At 48.0% G+C, this 18529-nt stretch overlaps 1 protein-coding gene across 3 annotated transcripts; it reads right to left on the bottom strand.

Moving 5' to 3' along the window:
* Positions 1–1489: 1489 nt before the first annotated feature.
* On the bottom strand, positions 1490–16841 carry SPINT1 (serine peptidase inhibitor, Kunitz type 1). Of its 3 annotated transcripts, none has more exons than XM_015864544.2 (11): positions 16709–16841; positions 16001–16482; positions 10103–10254; positions 9416–9554; positions 8475–8645; positions 7950–7976; positions 6547–6672; positions 5714–5764; positions 5288–5458; positions 4641–4697; positions 1490–3497 (listed from the first exon to the last, which is right to left on the bottom strand). In XM_015864544.2, the coding sequence occupies exons 2-11, from the start codon at positions 16437–16439 to the stop codon at positions 3301–3303; spliced, it is 1530 nt and encodes a 509-aa protein (XP_015720030.1). In that variant the 5' UTR covers positions 16440–16482; positions 16709–16841; the 3' UTR covers positions 1490–3300. The 3 variants fall into 3 exon arrangements, with proteins under 3 accessions (XP_015720030.1, XP_015720029.1, XP_015720031.1); XM_015864543.2 differs by having other exon boundaries at positions 16650–16813; XM_015864545.2 differs by lacking the exon at positions 6547–6672 and having other exon boundaries at positions 16650–16813.
* Between the last annotated feature and the right edge of the window lie 1688 nt (positions 16842–18529).

Here is an 18529-nt window from a genome sequence, read left to right as displayed (position 1 = left end):
ATGCTTCTAGTTAGGGGGAGAAACAGCCTTCAGGATTTCTTTTTACATTCTGCAGAGCAGGAAGACAGGCCCACTCCTCCCTCTGCATGGGCTGAGAGCTTTCTTGATAACCTGAACAAACTGTTTGACCTCAAAGCCAAAACAGTTTCTTCCTCAGGCAACAAATTAGCACAGGGAGCAGAAGCAACATATCAGAAAGCAGCACATCGCCGTGGCCTCTGTGCAGGAGACAATATTCCAGACTGCCAGGCAGGGCCAACCCCTGCGGTGCCAGCTGCCATGTTTACAGAGCCGTTGTGCCATAGGGGAGACAGAGACATCCAATATTTAACTGTGAGCTAATGCTTCCTGCCTCTGGTCCCACACAGCACTGCCAGGGACCATTGGGAACAAGTCACTCAGAAGCTCAGACAGTCGGTCCCAGGCTGTGGGACCCTCTGGGCAGCAGCACAGCAAAGCATTTGCCATGGGGTGATATGGCTCTGCCTTGAAAAGACCAAGGCAGCACATAGCTGCTTGTCTCTGGCTGCAGGCAGGGGGAGAGCTGAGATTTGCACGTTGTCAGGCAGAAGCAGGGAGCCAGGGCTCTGCTTGCAATGGGGTGTGCAGTCAGGGCAGGGTGACCCCGCATGGTGCAACTTGGTCTTGCAGGGCTTGGGTGTGCAGCTGAGCAGCAGCAGAGTTTCTGTGCTTCACTGTGCTGTGTTGTAATGACTTCCTGATGCCCCTCGTGCCCTCCATCACAACTTGAAACACAATGGCATGTCTTCAATGAATGAGAGTGTAAAAACACAGTCTTCTCTCTTAAGGTATATCGAGGGAGGCAGCCTTGGCCTCTAGCGTCCACAGTGAGTTGCCCACTCCACACTGGGACTGGTGACTCCATCAGCAGGCCTGAGTGCCTCCTGGGTGACCCTTCAGAGAGCACACAGGGGCAGTGTGGGTGTCAGCAGCTGGACAGGACAGCTGGTGTGCGTTGGGGGATGGGGTGTTGTGGGGGAGGTGACAGTGACAGCAAAGCACAGTCTGCAGCTAAGAAAACCCTCCTGTAAAGGGGAGCAGTGCTGAGACACCCTGTGCTGCCTGTTCAGTGAAGTTTAATGCACATCCCTTGCCATTATCTTGTGCCTGAGCCATTGCCAGCCCAGAGATGCAGCTCGAGCAGGTTCTGTTTGAAGTGTAGTGTCTGCTCTTGGTTTCAGACCAGAACCTGTCTGACCAGCTGAAGCCCAGTTTCAGGTTACACCCTGCCTCATCTCTGAATTAGTGGGCAATGATCTCACTCTCAGCACTCCCAAGGAAGGGCTTCTCTCTCTGGTTAATCCTACCTGCTGCATTCACCTGTTCGTGGTGTGCCCCCCTCCCCCCCAAACCGCAGGACCATGGCTGCAGCAACACCTGCAGATGAAAGGGTGGGAGATAGCAGGCATGGGAACAGCACCTTCCCCTCTGCGGGTCATTGGTTTTCAGACACCACTCCCAAGACAGATAAGATAAACAATTCCCTTTTATTGCAACTTGTATTATTGGAGCGGGTGCACAAAAAGTAAATCAAGATGGTAAGTTTATTGCATAGGCTGGAAGAAAAACAGAGCAATGGAAGAAATGATACAAGACAGACCATGAAGAGCCATGGGGGAATCAAACAAGCCCTCCCGCAACAGGGAGAGACATGCAGCTGGACTGCCACCAGGCTGCGGGCAGCCATTTCCTCCCTTCCAGCCTTGAAAGGGTCCAAGAATTTAAACTAAAATCTGTACATGAATTTGTGCTTTCTTACACCCATACACACATACGCGCACACACACACCCTGATTTCCTCTTTTCACAGCAGTTTTCTAGGAGCAGCAGGCACAGGGGTTCAGGGACTGGTATTAACCCCACGCCAGACAGAGTGTACCAGGGACTACAGGAACATCAGCTTCTGTTCACAGCAGAAGCCCTCAGCATCCAGAGGCACAACCCTTATGCTGGAGATGCAGCCATACAAAGCTGGGGGCACCCTGCTCCATCAGCCATGGGGAAGACACAGCACCTCAATGAGGTGGAGGTGTTACACCCTGCCACAGGGCCAGGGATGAGCTCTGGGCCCACTGGGGTGGGAGGACAGTTGGGGAGATTGTCTGGCCATGTTCCTGATGCCAGGGACTTAGGTGTGAGGCTGTGTGCTCAGAGGAGAGGGCAGTAACACTGAAGCAGCAGCACAGGCTTCCTGCAGGAAGCATCAGCTACCAGCTCTGCTCACTGGCACAACCAGGACCACACAGGTGGCATCAGTGCCTCCAGGAAACCCTCTGGTTCCTTCAAGCATCCCTTCACTGTGCCCCACCAACATCTCCTTCCCTTCCTCCCTCAAGCATGTTTCCTGCACTGCAAGCAGTGCTTCCCGCGGGGTTTCTCTGGGAGCAGAGATTTCCCATGGGCAGCACTAGCTGGCACCTCAGCAGCAATGAGGAATTGGATCCTTCTGCCCTCCCCTCACCATCAGCAGGAAAAGGTGGGGCATTCCCTTTCATTTCATGTGAGAATAAATAGGTATTTTGTCATTGTGTTCAGGGTCAGAATGAACACTGGAAAAGCAACCAGGGCAACTCATAAAGTAGAGGACACATACTATCCTTAGGTGGCTGCAACATGGTAGCCAGGTAGAAAAACTCTAGGTGCGCTTTTCTGTTAAAAAGCAAAGCCTAGTAATTAAAACAGGTTATTTGTTTTTCCTTCCGTCTTGAGAACAGAAACCACTGGAGAGTGTCGCAGGGCTCTCAGAACAGGTCCAGCCAGTTACCAGAAGCATGCAGCCCACACAGGGCTCACCACGACCAGAAGGACAGCTGGAAGGCAGGGCAACTTGGCACAGGTTTGGGGGAGAGGGCAGAAAACTTGAAGCAGAGTGGCAGGAAGTGGCACTGCAAACAAAGAATTGCTGGCCGTGGTGAGCTTGTACCATTCACCATTATGAATGCTACACAGATTCAATCTCGGGGTCCTTCGGTAAGCAGAGCTGAGCTGCGCTCCAGGTTTGAGCAGGAAGAAAGATGTCATTCAGAGTTTCACTGGATTGTTTGAGGTTAGGAAGGGATAGACCTCAGAGAGCATCAGAATGCTCTCAGGTCTCAAGTCCAGAGCAGCCATTTAGCCAAATTACAACCACATTACTGCCAAACCATGGCTAGATCTTGGCCTCAGGCTACCAGTGTCTTCTAAGAAAGAGCCGTACAGACACAGGCCCCCATCTAAAAGCAAAACTCCAGAAGTTCTTGGGAATGTCCCAGTGGGTGGCTGGGGAGAGACAGGAACAGGTCAGACTGGTTTGGTGGCACCATTGTAAAACAGATGCTCAGTGTCCTCCGTGGTGGACAGGGTAGAGTTGGTAGCGGTGGTTGGCTGGCGGCGGCGGCTGTTCTTCCTTCTGTTCTTCAGGAAGAAGTAGCCTATGATGGCCAGAACCACCATGATGCAGATCCCAAGGAGGACAGCTATCACCACTTCAAAGGCACCTGCAAAGGACACACGAACATGAACAAGTTAGGGGGTCTGCTCCACTAGATCTGCAGCAGCACACTAGGAACAAGCAAGCACAAAAGCTGCTGGAGAAGCTCTGCTGGCAAAGAGGAGGAAGTGTGGGCAGACAGCAAGGTGGGCACTGCAAAACTAAGTGAAGAAGACAACTGCATGAAAAAGGGTCTGGCAAGAGTACCACCATTCTCCCAGATCACAGCTTCCATCATTTCTTGGATGCACCACGCCCTCTAAAGGCTATTTGGTGACTCTGGCAGAGTTGGCCATTTGACACATCTATAAATGTCAGACTCTTCTCCAGTACTGGCTTTTCTCCATACACCAAATGGAGGTCACAGGGAGCACTCTTGGCCAGGAGAATGCCATGGGAGTGAGCTGTGGTGGTGAATGTTTAGAGTTTGTGGGGAAAGAGCTTGTAGCAGTGCTGTGAGCACACAGCAGTCAGTGGTTCTCTACAAGTGACCAAACTCCCGCATCATGGTCAGAGATGCTGTCAAACATGACACATTTGACAGCTGGAGTGAATGTGAGTGTTAAATCACCTTCTAGGGTTGAAGAACAAAGGTATATAATAATTCCAGTCCTCTGCTAAAGAAAGAGGCTGTCGTGCACTGTGGTGAATGGCACCAAGCTTGATGAGCTGTTCTGCAAAGAACTTTCACTTCAATGGCTTTGGTGTTTTTCACAATTGTAGACAGGGTTTATAGGGTCATCAGGCTTCACCCCAATGTAGCACCCAACATTATTCACATACTCACTCAAGCACTCTTTTTTTTTTTTTTTTTTTCCCAGAATTTAGTGGTCCTTTTGTAAACACAGCTCAGAGGAGGAATTTACTGTGACATTTTTTGATGTTGAACACTGCAGCATTCATGCAGATTGATGGAAAAGAAATGAGAAGCCTCTGCAATGATCTACAGAGTCACAGACAAAGCAGAAATTGGACCAGAGGTGCATGAAAATTCTCTCTAGACCCTGCTAGTGTCCTACAAACACTGCATTGTTCCCTTGGTCTCAGAGGGGGAGCGGGGAAGAGGTTAATATTTCCAAGAAAGGGCAAAATATTTTTCAGGGCAGAGTGAAAGCAACAAATAAGCTCTGTATGAGGAGCTGTTACTCACTTAACATATCAGTGTGAGGTTCAAAGGTTTCCCATCTCCGACCAATGGCATCTCTTTCTGAATTGGGAATAAGAAGAGAGAAAAGAGTTTTACAAAAAAGGGAACAAGTGCCTAGGCAGGTTTCTGAGGAGTGCATTTCCAGCACTGTGAAAAGACTGAATGCATACAGCATCAGAATTCCTCCTATTTATGCTGTTAGCCTCCACAGCATCACCTGTAGAGCACTACAGTGTGAAACGTTTCCCTCTTGATTGCTTAGAACTTTTGCCTAATATGGAGAATTTTCTTCTTTTCTCTCCTCCCACTTGTGGGGAACTGGAGCCAAGCTAGAAAATGACATTCTTTAGAGTGGCCATTCCATACCTCTGGCTAGTTTTGTCACGCTTCTCTGCACCTTTCTAAGCATTAGCATCTACAGAATTTTATCCAGCTCCGACAAATGACAGGCTGCACTGCAGACATGCTGTAGACATGCACTGTTGCTCATATCAATACGCTGCAGAACATTGTGGGGCATGGCCAGGATTTGAGAACAGAGCTGCTTTGTTTGAAGGCTCCAAGTCACAGCCTCTTTGTCACCACAGAACTTAATCTGGAGGGATTTTCCAAGATTGATCGGTATTCCAGCCCTCACTGTTCCTGCTTACTTGTGACACCTGAACACGATTTCATGCACTCTTCTTCTTCTTCAAAGTTGTTCATGTTGCCATCACAGCCCCCATAGGTGAAGCGATCGCATTTCTCAGAGAAGGGATTGTAGTACCAGCGAGGGATGCTCTCTGTGCACTGTCCAGTGTCAGGCAAGTCCACGCAGTGAGCTGGTAAAGCAAAGGAGAGGTGCTCTAGCCCAAGCAGTGTCTTGCTCGAGCACCAGCCTCTGCTCATGATAGAAGAGCACAAGCACTGCAGCAAAGGGCAACCACGGTGAGACCCATAGCACTCGGGTGCCCACTGCCCAGCAGGCAGATACTCAAATTGGCAAAGCCAAGGTGAGCTGCCACTATGGAACACCAGGCTGAATGAAAAGGCAAGAGCTGGCAGATGTCAGCCAAAGTGCTCCTGACAGTATGTACCTTGCTTACGTGTGACATTGATTTTCTGCAGCCTATTGAACTCACGAGCATCTGCAAGAGAAATATTTTATATTAATCTTAGTTGGGGCACTGCAGCACAGTTATTTGCTACAAGCCAGGGAAAGGGAGATACACCCTGAGGTTTGTAGGTAGCTCAAAGCTGTGAGAGGAACATGGGAAAATACAGTGTAGTAACTAGAAATGATTCCCAATTTGAGTTCAACTTTCTTAGATTTTTCCACCAAGAAAAAAAGGGGAAGATATTCTCACTCCAGGTTTTAAGAAGTATGAAAAAGCACTAGTCTAGGAAATAAGAGAGGGAAAAATAGGAAGCCTGGAAAGGTAACTAAATGCCCACAGATAGGGAAGAGATTACATGAATTCAGTGAGGAGGATGAGAGAGGAGGAAGAGATTACAGACTTTGGCAGCTCACCACTGTGCATTTATATTAGCATAATGTGAGGGTGTTAAGGGGAATTTTGATGCTGGACCATTTGGGAGAAATCATGGTTTAATTTCCCACCTCCATAAACTAGTATGATCATTCAGGAATAAAACATTGGAAGGGGAGGGGAAGGCAGGCTCTGAAGTCTTACAGGCAGGCACAGGGAAGAGAGTAGAAGGAAACATCCCAGCTTCAGCTGATCTGAAGGGAGATCAGCTGTAGCAGTCAGAGATATGGGAGATGGCAGAACCTGAAAATATGGCAATAGTGCAAGCTCATGCAGGATCAGGAGAATACAGAGCAACAAAAAGCAGAGTCAAACATTGAACACTGCACTCATCCCTGTGCAGATACTAAGTATTCTAAGCCAGAATGTGAAGAACTTACACTGTTCACAATACACCTCGTCTGATCCATCAGCACAGTCTGGAGTTTCATCACACTCCAGATAGGCATCAATGCAGCAGCCATCCTTGCATCTGAATGAGGAGGCCTGACAGTTCCCATTGCATACTGTGTCAGAAACAGTTTAGATAGTTCATTAAAATTTGTTCATTTTCCCTGCCAAGCAGATGTGTTATGAAGGGCTTAAAAAGCGGTGATAGGGCTGGCAAAGGCTTCTCTTCTGTGACACTCAACTCAAAAAAGAAGAAAATCATTTCTTGCTTATAAGCCAAGCAGTGCTCTGGGAACAGCTATGCTTCCCCTCAAAACAGCACCGAAGCTGGAGGCAAGGCATGGTAATGCCCCAGTCACCATGGGGACACAGTGACAAAAGAACCAGATATGGCCGAAGTACTCAATACCTTCTTTGCCTCAGTGTTTACTGGGAAGGAGTTCCTACTGACTTCCCAGGTCCCTGGCTTAAGGGCAGAGTCTGGGGCAGTGGAGCTGCAGAAGAGGAAGATCACTTAGAATTTTGTGAGCAATACGAAAAATGTGGGAAGCAGGGAACTCAGTGCCATGCAGGGAGAGCTGAGCAGGTGGAAGGCTTCCAACTCTGCTCATAAAGTGCAAAGGCAAATGCAAAGACAAAGCAGAGAGTGAAAAATCCCACACCTGAGACATAACAACTCCACGCAAGAACAGTGTCTGGACACCAATAAAAGATAAAGGAGTTGTGCAGAATAGCCCTGGGAGTCAAGGTGGATACGGCGAATGTGAATCAGCAGGGAGCTCTTGTGGCAAGGATGTCCAAATTCACAGCAGGCTGGGAGAGCTGGCAGAGACAAGTGGCCTTTCTCCTCTGCCCCCGAGGTGGTCCCAGCTGATCAGTGCTCTGCCCAAGTCTGAGCTCTCCAGTGAACAACAGACACCAGCATGCTGGAATGAAGCAGCAGAGATGCAGCAAGAGGTTGGAGCACATGACCTAGTGTGAAGTTTTGGAAAAAGACAGACTTTTTTGGAGATGAGCAAATAATAGGGTGAGCAGCAACAGATACATGATCCAATAAGGGAAACTGATTCAAACAGAAGGGAAAACAAATAAGAGGGCTGTCCAGAGAGAACATAAAATCTCCTTCCTCAGAGATACCCAAAAGTAGCATGAATAGAGCCCTAGGCAACCTGACATAACTCAACCCTGGCCGTACTTTGAGTAGTGGGTTGTGCCCCAGGCATAATTTCCAACCTGAATTATCCTATGACATGAAAGTGAAAGGTTTGGTAAAGAAATTAGTCCTAGACACCTCACTTTCCACACTGAGTGCTAATCAAAAAGCCACAGGAATGGATATGAGACACTAAGCCTGAGATTACAGCAGGATTACATAGAGGAGCAGAAGGCTTACCTGGCATTTGTCGCCCACTGACAGAGCCTGAAGAAACAAGAGGAAAAATAAAGTAAATTTACCACCACACTACTTTGTCAGCTTAGGATCAGCTTTATATTGCTTCATGTTTCACCTAAGAAATGTGTATTTTCTGGAACACAGCCCTGTAGTGGTGAGGAGCAGAAATACAGAATTTAGGTTAAGGATGCTGGATGAAAATTTGGTGACGGTATGTGCAGCCAGGGACGTACCAGGGACATCTGGCACTGAAGACACTGTGCCAGAAGGAGCCAGTTCTTGCCGATGCCCATCCAGGTTGGTTACACCAACATGTGGCCAGTGGTGATGACTGATGCTAAGGAAAGCTGATCTGTCATCAACTAGGGGAACAGAGATCCAGGAGCTGGGCACTGTGGGACCCTCATCAGCTTCATCTCCCCAGCTTTCCAGACTCTATCTGCCAGCCACAGAGGTGCAGTACTTGCTCATAGGGACATCCCAATCCTATGAGAAAGAAGGGACTGATTTTTGAAGCAGACTCACCTTTAACATTCCTGCAGGCAAGTTGACACTCCTCTTCTCGTAAGTAGTTATTCTTGTTAGGTTTGCAGCCACCAAAAATGAACTCCTGACACTGCTGAAGAGTTGGGTTATAAAACCAACGTGGAAATGAGCCCCGACACCAGCCAACCTTCTTTGGACTCAAGCAATGCTCTATCAAGAAAGTTAAAATAAAGGGGTCTGGTTAACATGTTTAACCTGCACATACAGAAAATAAAATCTTCCAAAGGAAAGTTTGTCAACAGTGCAGATGTTTGTCTGAAAAAGAAATTACAAAATCCCAAGTGACATGGAGAAGGTAAGTAGGGAATCACATATTACATTTTCTTCTATCAGAGGACAGAGTACTAAATCAAACTGGAAGGTGCCATATGCGTAAAAGCAAACAGCAAAGAGTTCAGCTGTAAAACTCCTTGCTTCAGGAGTCCAAGAACTTGTCCAAGAATTCACTGCCCCAGTACAGTTGTAATGCTGAATACTTTGATCATTAAACAAGGCCACTATATTAAAACATACAGATAACGCCAGGGCCATTTTGAACATCGCACAGATGGCTTCACCTGTCCTGTGGCTTAAGGGAATTGGGCCCTTCCCAATAAAACCATGGGGTCAACAAGTCCTTTTAGCTTCTTCACTCTTTTGCATTCAGATGTACCCCCAGGATCCAGCTACTCTGGGGTTACCCAGTAGAGGGGGCAATGGCATGCAGAGGGGATCAGATGGCAGGCCACCTCTTCTATGAGAGGATGAGAAAACCCTTAAATGCAGAGACTCTCACTGTTTCTCAGGTTCAGGGTTCTACAGTGAGAAGTTGACATGCAAGCCCACCCTGCTGACTGTGCTCTTTTCCCACCTGCCCCCTGAGAATAGGGCTGGCAGAGCTCCCCAGCTCAGGCACACTAACAAGATGTCTGTGGGCTCACCTTCAGTCTGCTCAGAATTCAGCACTATGATGGTGATGTTGCTGAAGTCTTGCTGCTGGGCAGTGTCCGTGACAGTAAGCTGGAAAACGTAAGTGCCCACCTGTAGGTTGGAGACTTCTGCCTGGTCTTTTTCATGCATCTGAGAATGCAAAATAAAAGCAGAAAAGGCATGTGTAATGAAAGGATGAATGAAGCCCACGTTTCTGCTGTATAAGGAAGAAACAAGCTTGGTTGCAAATCCCCAAGCAGAATTCTGGCATTAAAAATGTCCCAGTGCTTTGGCTTAGGGTTTTGCTTTTTGAGTTGTTTTTTTTCCTGGAAGTTGCTTTGGCTGAGCTAAGGGAAAGGAAGAAGGAGAGCAGCATCTCCAGATTTCCACAGCCCCTTACAGCTAGATATTGCTGCTCCTCAAAATCAGCCATCAGCTGGTAAATTAACTCTCCCAAGAAGGTGCCACAAGAGCTCCACAGGCTTTCTAGAGTATTTTACTGAAGTTTTACAACAACTGTTTGTTCTTCTAAAGCCACAAGTCCCATTAAACATCTACAAAGTAGTGTCCATGCCCTAGAGATGCTGGAGCTAGTCAGGAGCCTTGGCTTCTGCTCCAGCTCAGCTAAATTGGAAATCCCAACACAGAGCAACTGCATGTGACAGAAACCAAATTGCTTCCTTTGTGCAACTCCTTACCGTTATCTCCACAGAAGGGTCACCAAGGACCTGTTTCCATTCATACGTGACAATCCCATGGTCATCTGTGCTGTCTGCACCTCTCAGCATCACTGGCTCCCCCGGCTGCACCCGCATGTCCATGCCAGCACGGGCTACTGGAGGACGGTCATCTGTGGAGGAAGAGAAGAGCAAAACATTGGTAGGAGGCAGACCTCCAGTCCTTATTCACATTATGAGAAAAGGGGACTCTTCCAGGGTAAATCAATATGGATGCCATCCACTAAAAGGAGAACGCTTTGATACAGCTGTGCTTCTTGCAGCCTGTGCAAACAACACATGATCAGTACCGTTACTGCTGCCCTCAGCCGTTTAATAAGTCCACAACTCTGGCAGTGCCTTTTGAGCCACGTCTGCCCACAGGAATCCCAGGAGGAGGCTCTCCTTGTGGCTGCAGCCGCTGCGCTTTCAGCAGCAGGACCACAGCCCCGCAAACAGCACAGAACAATCTCCACCCCACCACTTATAGAGATGACCTGATGTGGGCGGTAAAGAATGTGGAATGGACTCTCATCATTCCTTCTGCTGGTTCTGTGCACTGCATTGTGCGCTTAACTGGAGCTGTGCAAGGTGGGATCAAGTTGGACCCCACCTCATCTGCCCCACTCTCTGACACAGGTGCCTTAGAAAAAGCACACAAATGCCATTCATGCCATTGCTATTTTTTGTCCCATTCCACAGACTGGCTTACTAGCAGCCCCCGCAGGCCATTAAACTCATCTACAAACAGTGAGTATAAGAGATGAAAACTGATCTCTGCCAGTGCCAGCAAGGTCAGACGGTGCAGTGACACACAATGAGCCTGACTCATTGTTCCTTTTGGTCTGAAGGCCTTCTGCTTGGCTCAGACCATAAAACACCACCTGGTAGTTCCCATACCAGGACTCAATGGTTGGGTTCAAACTGAGCCTTTTGGAAAGGCATCAGTTTTCATTTTCAATCTAGATGTGTCACTGCCATTTTTATACAATTGGAACTGAAGAAGTGGATTACTGCCCAAAGCCTTTAGCTGGAAACCTATTCCATCAGTTAATTACTTTCACTGTTTCAGACCTAGTCTTAATTTTCTGCTGTATTTCTGAATTCATGTCCCACCTGCTGCCTCTTGCTAGAGCAGGGACCTGTAGTTTAAAGCATATATGCAAACAAAACTGACATTAAAAACAAGCCATTTGTTAGTTCCTTCATCAATTATTTAAGCAGTAAAGAAGGTTTTGCAATATGTACTCAGGCAAGAGTGACCACAGTCACAAGACCACAGTCACAAGATCAAGAGATCTTGAATTCTCCATCCAGAATTTTCTATTTTCTAGTATCTTTTGATACTTGGTGAAGGCAACAAACAAAATCAATCATCCCTTTGAGCACTGTTCCTGGCTGCAGACCTGCAACTCTCCTCCCTCATTGTCAGGCTGCCTTTTGCAATGTGAGAACAACTTAATCACCCTGTGCAGCTGCGGGGCTTCTGGTTAACTTCATTACACCAGCTGCTCTCTACTGTCTGTCAACAGAATTATCTTTTAGTTCTCCTCATGTAGCACCATGGATTGATGCTTTTAGCAGCAGCCACCAAAACAGGCAGAGGCCAGAAAGATGGCATTTCCATTAAAAGCAGAGGGGCTCACACCAGTGTCCTTTGGCCTTTGGGTGAGGCATTGCCCCCTGCTGCTTCCTTCCAAAGGACTGCCTGCCAAAGTGATAGAAACTGGCCTCAGTGAGGCACAAAGACAGCTGGAAGACACCAAACTGTGCTGGGCCAGCCTGGCCCTCTTGGCTTTGATCAGGGCTGGCAAAACAAATAAATGAAGTTTTGTTTTACTTTCAAGAGATCTTGCCAAGGGTCACAGGAGCATTTGTAGCCAAAGGAGTGACCGCAGCTGGCAATGCACTCCAAACAAACTAGGAAACAACAGCCCCACAGCTATGTGGCACACAGCGCCATGAGCTCTGGAAATGGATGCTCCTACTGTTCCACTGGGCCTCCTGATTGCATGAACCCGACCCATCAGGTGGGGGCAGACACAGGGGAAAGACCAGTTAGTTCTGCAGTCACAGATTGGTCGTTAACTTACAGCAAATCCAGCTGGTGCTTTTCCTTGACATTTTTAAGCACATGCACTTAAAACCAAAACAAACCAAAACAACCAAACACACAGATACCAACAGAAAAACAAAATGCTTTAATGCTTTACTGAAGGTCGGTTGAGTTGCTTTCAGTTATGGATTGCACAGTGAAACAAAGAGTTGGTTCTGATTATGGGGTCAGCTACCTCTCCAGATCCCATCTTTGGTGAGCAAAGTTCCCCATGTGTGCTCATCCCCAGAAAGCCAGAGGGTTTGCTTGTGTGCAGGGACTACCAAGGAGGACCTTTCCCTAGAAATGAAGGACTTCATTTTCAGAGGGTTCTACTTTCTCTCATAGACTATGAGAAAGCTCACCAACATTGGTGTATTTTCATCACTGACCCTTTGGTGAGTGTTCTCCACCTGAGCTTCATAAACAAGTGCTCACTGAGCTGGAGTCAATACCAACAAACTGCTCTGAGAAGGGAGGTACTCCATTCAGCTCCTTTGGCTCTGAAAGGCCATCTGAAAAACGAAAGCTGCCTTTGTTCTAATGCTCTTTGGACTCTGGAAAGTTTCTGTAGAAGTCTGTAATTAACAGGGATATTAAAGCTTTATGATGCTGTTGCACGTCATGCACTTTTCTGTGGGGCACCAGCTGCTGGAGTCACGTCATTGAGTGACAACTTCAGTTTCCAATCAAAATACATAGGAAAATGATTTATCTTCTTTGTCACTGATCCTGCATAAAAACTCAATAGAGTAAATGCTCACAACTAAAATCTTCCATATTTGAGTGGCTCATATGGTATTCAGGCCTCAGTTTCTGTTTTTTGCTTTTTAAAAAATAATTTAATGCCACTTCAAGGATTATGCAGTGAATGGATTACTTGGCTTCAGCTCTACCAGTGAGCAAACCTGAACCAAAGTTGATGGGGAACAGAAACCTGAAGGATACTGAATTCCTATTCCCAGTGTGAGGATTTCTGTTTTGGTGCTCACATACCAACTACTGCCCTTGTGACACAAATTCACAGAAAACCAGATTTCCTCCATTCCAGCACTCACAGAGATAACACCACACCATGGGTACTTGAGACTGTAAAGTGATACCTCAATATAGCAGAATGTGCTGAGATTGCCTCTGCTTGTTTATCATCACTCCCACAGCCCAGCACTGTGCCCTGGTATGGCTCACTTCAGCCCCTCAAGCCAAAAGGCCAGACACCCACACTAGGAAGATTTTCCACAACTCATCCAGTTCTCAACACTTGCTGACATGAAGCTTGGCAGGAGGAGAACCCAGCAGCTCAGCTGATCCCTCAGCAGGCCATCAGGCAGGAGCCCAGCTGGAGCTGCAAGACCCTCCCTACCACCCACCCATCTCCCACCCAGACTGTGCATTAGGAGCATGTCACCCAGCGTTTCACAACCCCCACAAAGGGTTCAGTTCAAGAAACGGACAAAGGTTCAGGGAGGTTATATTTCAGCCTCACACCCAGAACTGGTTTGCCCAGACCAGAATAAGCTCACGGTGGTTACCTCAACACCAGCCTCCATGATTACCAGCAAAGTGCAGGTGAGCCTGCCCCTCCCCAGTGAGCCAGGCAGAAAACTCGCAGCAAAGTTCAGGCTGTGGAGTGATTTAAGGGGATAGAGCTTCTTAGTTATGCCAGCAAGAGCATTTGCTGTTGCCAGTACCCAGAGGTTTTCTCTGAAGCTGTAACGCCTCAGCAGGGTGGCAGTGGCACACTTCAAGGCTGCCCTGACCCTGTGCTGTTTCCATATGCAATGCTTCCCCCATAACCCCCTCCTAGCTTCCAGCTATTTCTATCAGGAAACACTCCACAAATAAATTTGTCTTTCAGCAGCCCCCAGCTGTGCTTTCTTTCAAGTGTTGTCTACCTCCACTTGAAAAGTCATAAGCCTCTGAATCCAACAGGTCTGTTGTTGCAGTACTGTGAATCCTACAACATGTGGCTGTTCTCTTTAATGTCACCCACTGGGGCACTGAGCCACATAAACACATATTTCACTATTAGCTAGAAAAGTATGCTTTTGATCCTCATTTCTGTAGAGCCCATCTGGAGACTGCCACCGAGCACACTCTTGGGGCTCTGAGGAAGCTTGACAGCATATAAAGGAGGGCATCATACAGTTCCCTACCCCTCTTCAGAGCCCAGCCCTGGGGATGATGACAGCCCAGGTCCAGAGCAACCACAAAGCTTTGCATTTTCACAGGGAAGCAGCACAACAGTGAACAGACAGCTTTGTCTGCAGCACAAACTTAGGTCCAAGAGGAATGCGTAGGAGGAAAGCCCAGTGTGCTGAAAACAGCTTCCTTACCATAGTTTCATCCTGCCTCTTCAGGTATCCCCAAGAAATAGGAAGCAAAACCCACATCCAACTTCCTTATTGCTGCAGGTGGGCACATAGAGCGTTTCTGCCATGTTCTCCATTTTCACTGTGGTGAAAACACCTGCTCCACCACTGCCACCCCACACCCAACCCTGCAGGAGCCAGCCCTGCAAAGCCATGGACAGCCTGGGGAGGGGGCTGCAGCCTGCTGGTCTGCAGAGGTGAATGGACCTCATTGCTCAAGAGCACATCATATTTTTAATCTAACCTTGTGAAACCAAGATGCACTGAGGATGATGCATTCCCATTTCTTCCTACAGAAAAACACGTAGGAGTTCAGGCAGCTGCCAGCACACCAGTTCTGCTCCTGGAGATGTGGCATTCAGTGCATCACTAGCTGCACCCCCATGGGAAGGCTTTTGAGACTGGACCGGAGGCATGGGAATGACTGCTGCTAGCAAGGAGCTCTGATTCATCAGAAAGCCCTAAAATGCAGTGGGAAGCGACTAGGGGAAAGAGAGAGCAGGAGAGCCATCTCTACTCTGACAAAAGCTGTTGGCCTTGCAGGCTGGCACATCTTAGCAGAAGATCCGAGACTATACAGCTCAGATGATCAAGTCATGCACCCAACTGCTCCCCAGGACACCAGCCCAGGGGTGGGCTGGAGGGCTGGGGGATGTTTCCTGGAAGCTCTGCCCATCCCTCCACAGGCAGTAAGCTGGTTAAAGCTGCCAAAGACCAAGTCACATCAGAGGCTTGATAGGCTTCCTCCAAAACAAGGGAGGAAGGAAGCAATAGGAGGAATTGGTTTTAGTGCTTCTGAACACGGCATTTTAAGGAGATTGCAAAGCACATGGCTGGTGGCCAGCTACAGATTAGCTTGTTTTCCACTTGGATTTCTAGGCCAGGTGCAAACTTTCTGAGCAGGTAAGTGGAGGCTGGGAGAGAGAAACAGACACAGAGTGGAAGCAATATGATCAAAACCAAGCAGCCCCAAGAAGTCCTATAGAGGGGCCTCACAAGACTGGAGCTGTGGCAAAAGGAAAGATATGCGAACTGTGCCCTGCCTCCAGCCCCCAAGCAATTAGGAGCTTAATGCAGCCCTTTAAATACAGGCATGTTTCAATTTTAGAGGATTTCACTTTCCAGCCTTACAGGGCTGCAGGGGAGGAGCAAGGAGGGAGAAAGAAGAAAAACAATATATTTTTCTCTGTCTCTTTAAGGATCAAAACCAGCCTGCATTTGGTAAACACATGCTCCACCCGTTTCAAATAGGTTACAGAATGGCTCCTGCTCTATTTACTAATGAGCAGACTGAGGAACAGATCTGGAATTGATGAAATGCAGCAGCACAAATCATATTTGGTAGAAATGAGGCCCAAAGCCCTCACTGCTTTCCGATCCCCAGCTTGCACAGATCGTTTATGGACTCCTTACCACTAGATCCATGATTCTGCATTGCCTGGTGATAGGTATCGTAGACATCCTTCTTCAAGAAGTTAAGAAAGCCGACCTTCCTGGCAAACCTGCATACAAATGTCTGCTCGTAGAGGCAGTTGAGGAGAAAGCAGCCCTGGATGTGGTCTTCCCCTAAAGCTGGGTCCTGCTCCACAAGGGCCAGGTTACAATCAGGGTCCTTACAGCAAGCCCTCATGCAGTCCCTGCTCCGATGGACCATGGGGGATGATAAAAAAGTGGCTCCATTCTGGACGGAGGCATCTGTGTCCAGCACCAAGCCCGGTATCCCTGCTGTAAAGTCCTCCAGGCACGTTTCTCCAAAGGGCTTTCTCTCCTGCTCTTCACCGAAGACCACCCCTGCTACCAGCACCAGGCAGACACAGAGTCTGGTCTGTGGACCTGGTCTTCCTCTGGCCATGTCGGCACCCCGATCCTCCCCACCTTGTGACTCTAGTCCTTTCCTAAAGGGAGAGAAAAGAGAGATCAAACTAAGAGGGATGGTGTCCAGGTACATGCCAGCATGGGGTGAGCAGGGACCTGGAGTATGTCCAAGGCCCTGTTTGCCCAGGTAGACAATGTGTCCCCCCACCCTGCAGCTCACCCCCAGACCCACGCTCTCAGCCCCAACCTGTATGGCCTTAGATGGGACTGATGCCAGCAGTGAGGTGTTCCCCTGGTCCCCTATACCTTCACCCCTCAGGTGTGCCTTCAGCAGCGTCCAGTGCAGACAAAGGCACAGAAGGGGCAGGAAGTGAAAACCAACTCCCAGAGAGAGGGGAAAAAAAATCAAGTCACTCCTCTCCACGCTGTGTTGCGTAAGAGGAAGGGGAGGAGAGCGGGCTGATACCATCTCCAGCTCAGCTGGCAAGGGAGCGAAGGCTCACAGGGAGCACCCAGTGCAACCCTGGGTGTTTGAGAGCCATACACTTCCTTGCAGAGATGCAAGGGCACCCAGCACCTTGCTGTGCTTCAGCCAGCCAAAAGCCCAGACCTGCTGTGCTGAAAGGTGGTAGCTCTCACAGCCCGGCATCACTGGGGGGTGGCACGGAGCGCAAGTTTCTCTGACCCAAATGAGTCAATCCCCAGCTCGGTCTCACAGCCTGCACCCACAGCCAGAGGTTTCCTGCTCAAAATTATTAGTTTCAATCTTTGGGGGCACAGTATTCCTCTTGTATATACTGTTTGCCCTAACTCGGTTGCATTCCCTACCTTCCTGCTTCTGTAGAGCGGAGATCAAATTCCCTTGTTCCTCAGCTACATTGGTACCACCCCCTTCCTCTACAAACAGTCCCAAAGCCCCTGGGTAAACTCTTCTTATCTCTCTATCGCAGAGCTTAGGAGTGCAGGGAGTGCTTGTAATTTGCCTGGACATTATTTTTAATGAAATATGGCATCACTTCAAAGGCAGCAGCAAATGCAGGATGGTATTGATTGGCAAGCATTGGAACAGAGATGGTGAGCCATGGCTGTGCCTTCAGCTTGTTCACATCCAGAGTTTTCAATTTCTGCTGCCTGCTTCTGCCTGCAGCCCCAGTGATGCTGGAGAAATCAAACAACGCCAGGATTGTCTCCTTTTGTTCTGCACCGCCTGAGGCACTCAGTCCCCCCCCCCCTCCCATTTTTTCAATGTGTGTGGAATGAGTAAGCCCCTTCATAAAGTGATTCAGCCTAAACTGATCTAGCCTGCAGGGGAGTGGGGTTTAATCTCCTTTACTCCCATTAGAAGTCTGTACCAGTCTCCCATTGCAGGCTTTTCCGTGCTCACCCTAAAGGGTTTCAATGTTACTTCACATTCATTTCTTTTTTTTTTTTTTTTTTTTGCATTACTGTCCTTTAATTTCAGAAGCTTATTTCCTATTTTCTTCAGTAAAATCACACCTTCGTTCTGCTAGTACAAACCTGCCACGAGCTTTCAATCACTTCTTTATGGCTTAGCCTCCATTTCACCTCCGTTATCTTAGTGGCTTTTTTTTTCCTGAGCATTTTCCAGATTCAGGGCTTTGTTGTTGTTGTTGTTTTATAATTGTTAAGTCTGTTGCAAAATTACAGACCATAGGTTAAAACATGGATTACCAGGGATCTCTCTCTCTGCTGGGAACCCATTGCTAAATACATCTTAGGATCATATGCGTATGGTTCATTGAATCACAGAATCAGTGAATGTCAGGGATTGGATGCACCTCGAAAGATCATCTAGTCCATTCCCCCTGCTGCAGCAGGAACACACAGATCAGATCACACAGGATCAATACATCTCTTATGGATAGTTCTCTCTGCTATTTTCAGCTGAGCAGCCCCCAGCTAAAATTCCTATGATGATTTCCTAAAAAAGTGACCTTACTTTTAATATTCTTTATATTATGAAAACATGACAGATGAATATGGCTTGTTCATTAGACTCTTAAGCATCGCAGGTTTTGTCCTACAATGTAGGAGTGATGCATTCCACTTCAGTGCCAGCAGCATTTCTGAATATACCTGCTGTGGGTTATTTTGTTTTGTTTTGTT

Source organism: Coturnix japonica, chromosome 5 (assembly GCF_001577835.2).
Source record: "Coturnix japonica isolate 7356 chromosome 5, Coturnix japonica 2.1, whole genome shotgun sequence".
Classification (NCBI taxonomy): Eukaryota; Metazoa; Chordata; class Aves; order Galliformes; family Phasianidae; genus Coturnix; species Coturnix japonica.
This window is presented reverse-complemented; position numbering and strand designations above follow the sequence as displayed.

Bases quoted from the DNA above. Each gene is read 5' to 3' on its own strand.
- SPINT1 (XM_015864544.2), bottom strand. From the start codon at position 16,439: ATGGCCAGAGGAAGACCAGGTCCACAGACCAGACTCTGTGTCTGCCTG. The intron at 10,255-16,000 runs GTAAGGAGTCCA...CTTCCTCCACAG, and splicing joins GCAGAATCATGGATCTAGTG to ATGACCGTCCTCCAGTAGCC. The intron at 4,698-5,287 runs GTAAGCAGGAAC...TTCCCAATTCAG, and splicing joins ATCGTGTTCAGGTGTCACAA to AAAGAGATGCCATTGGTCGG.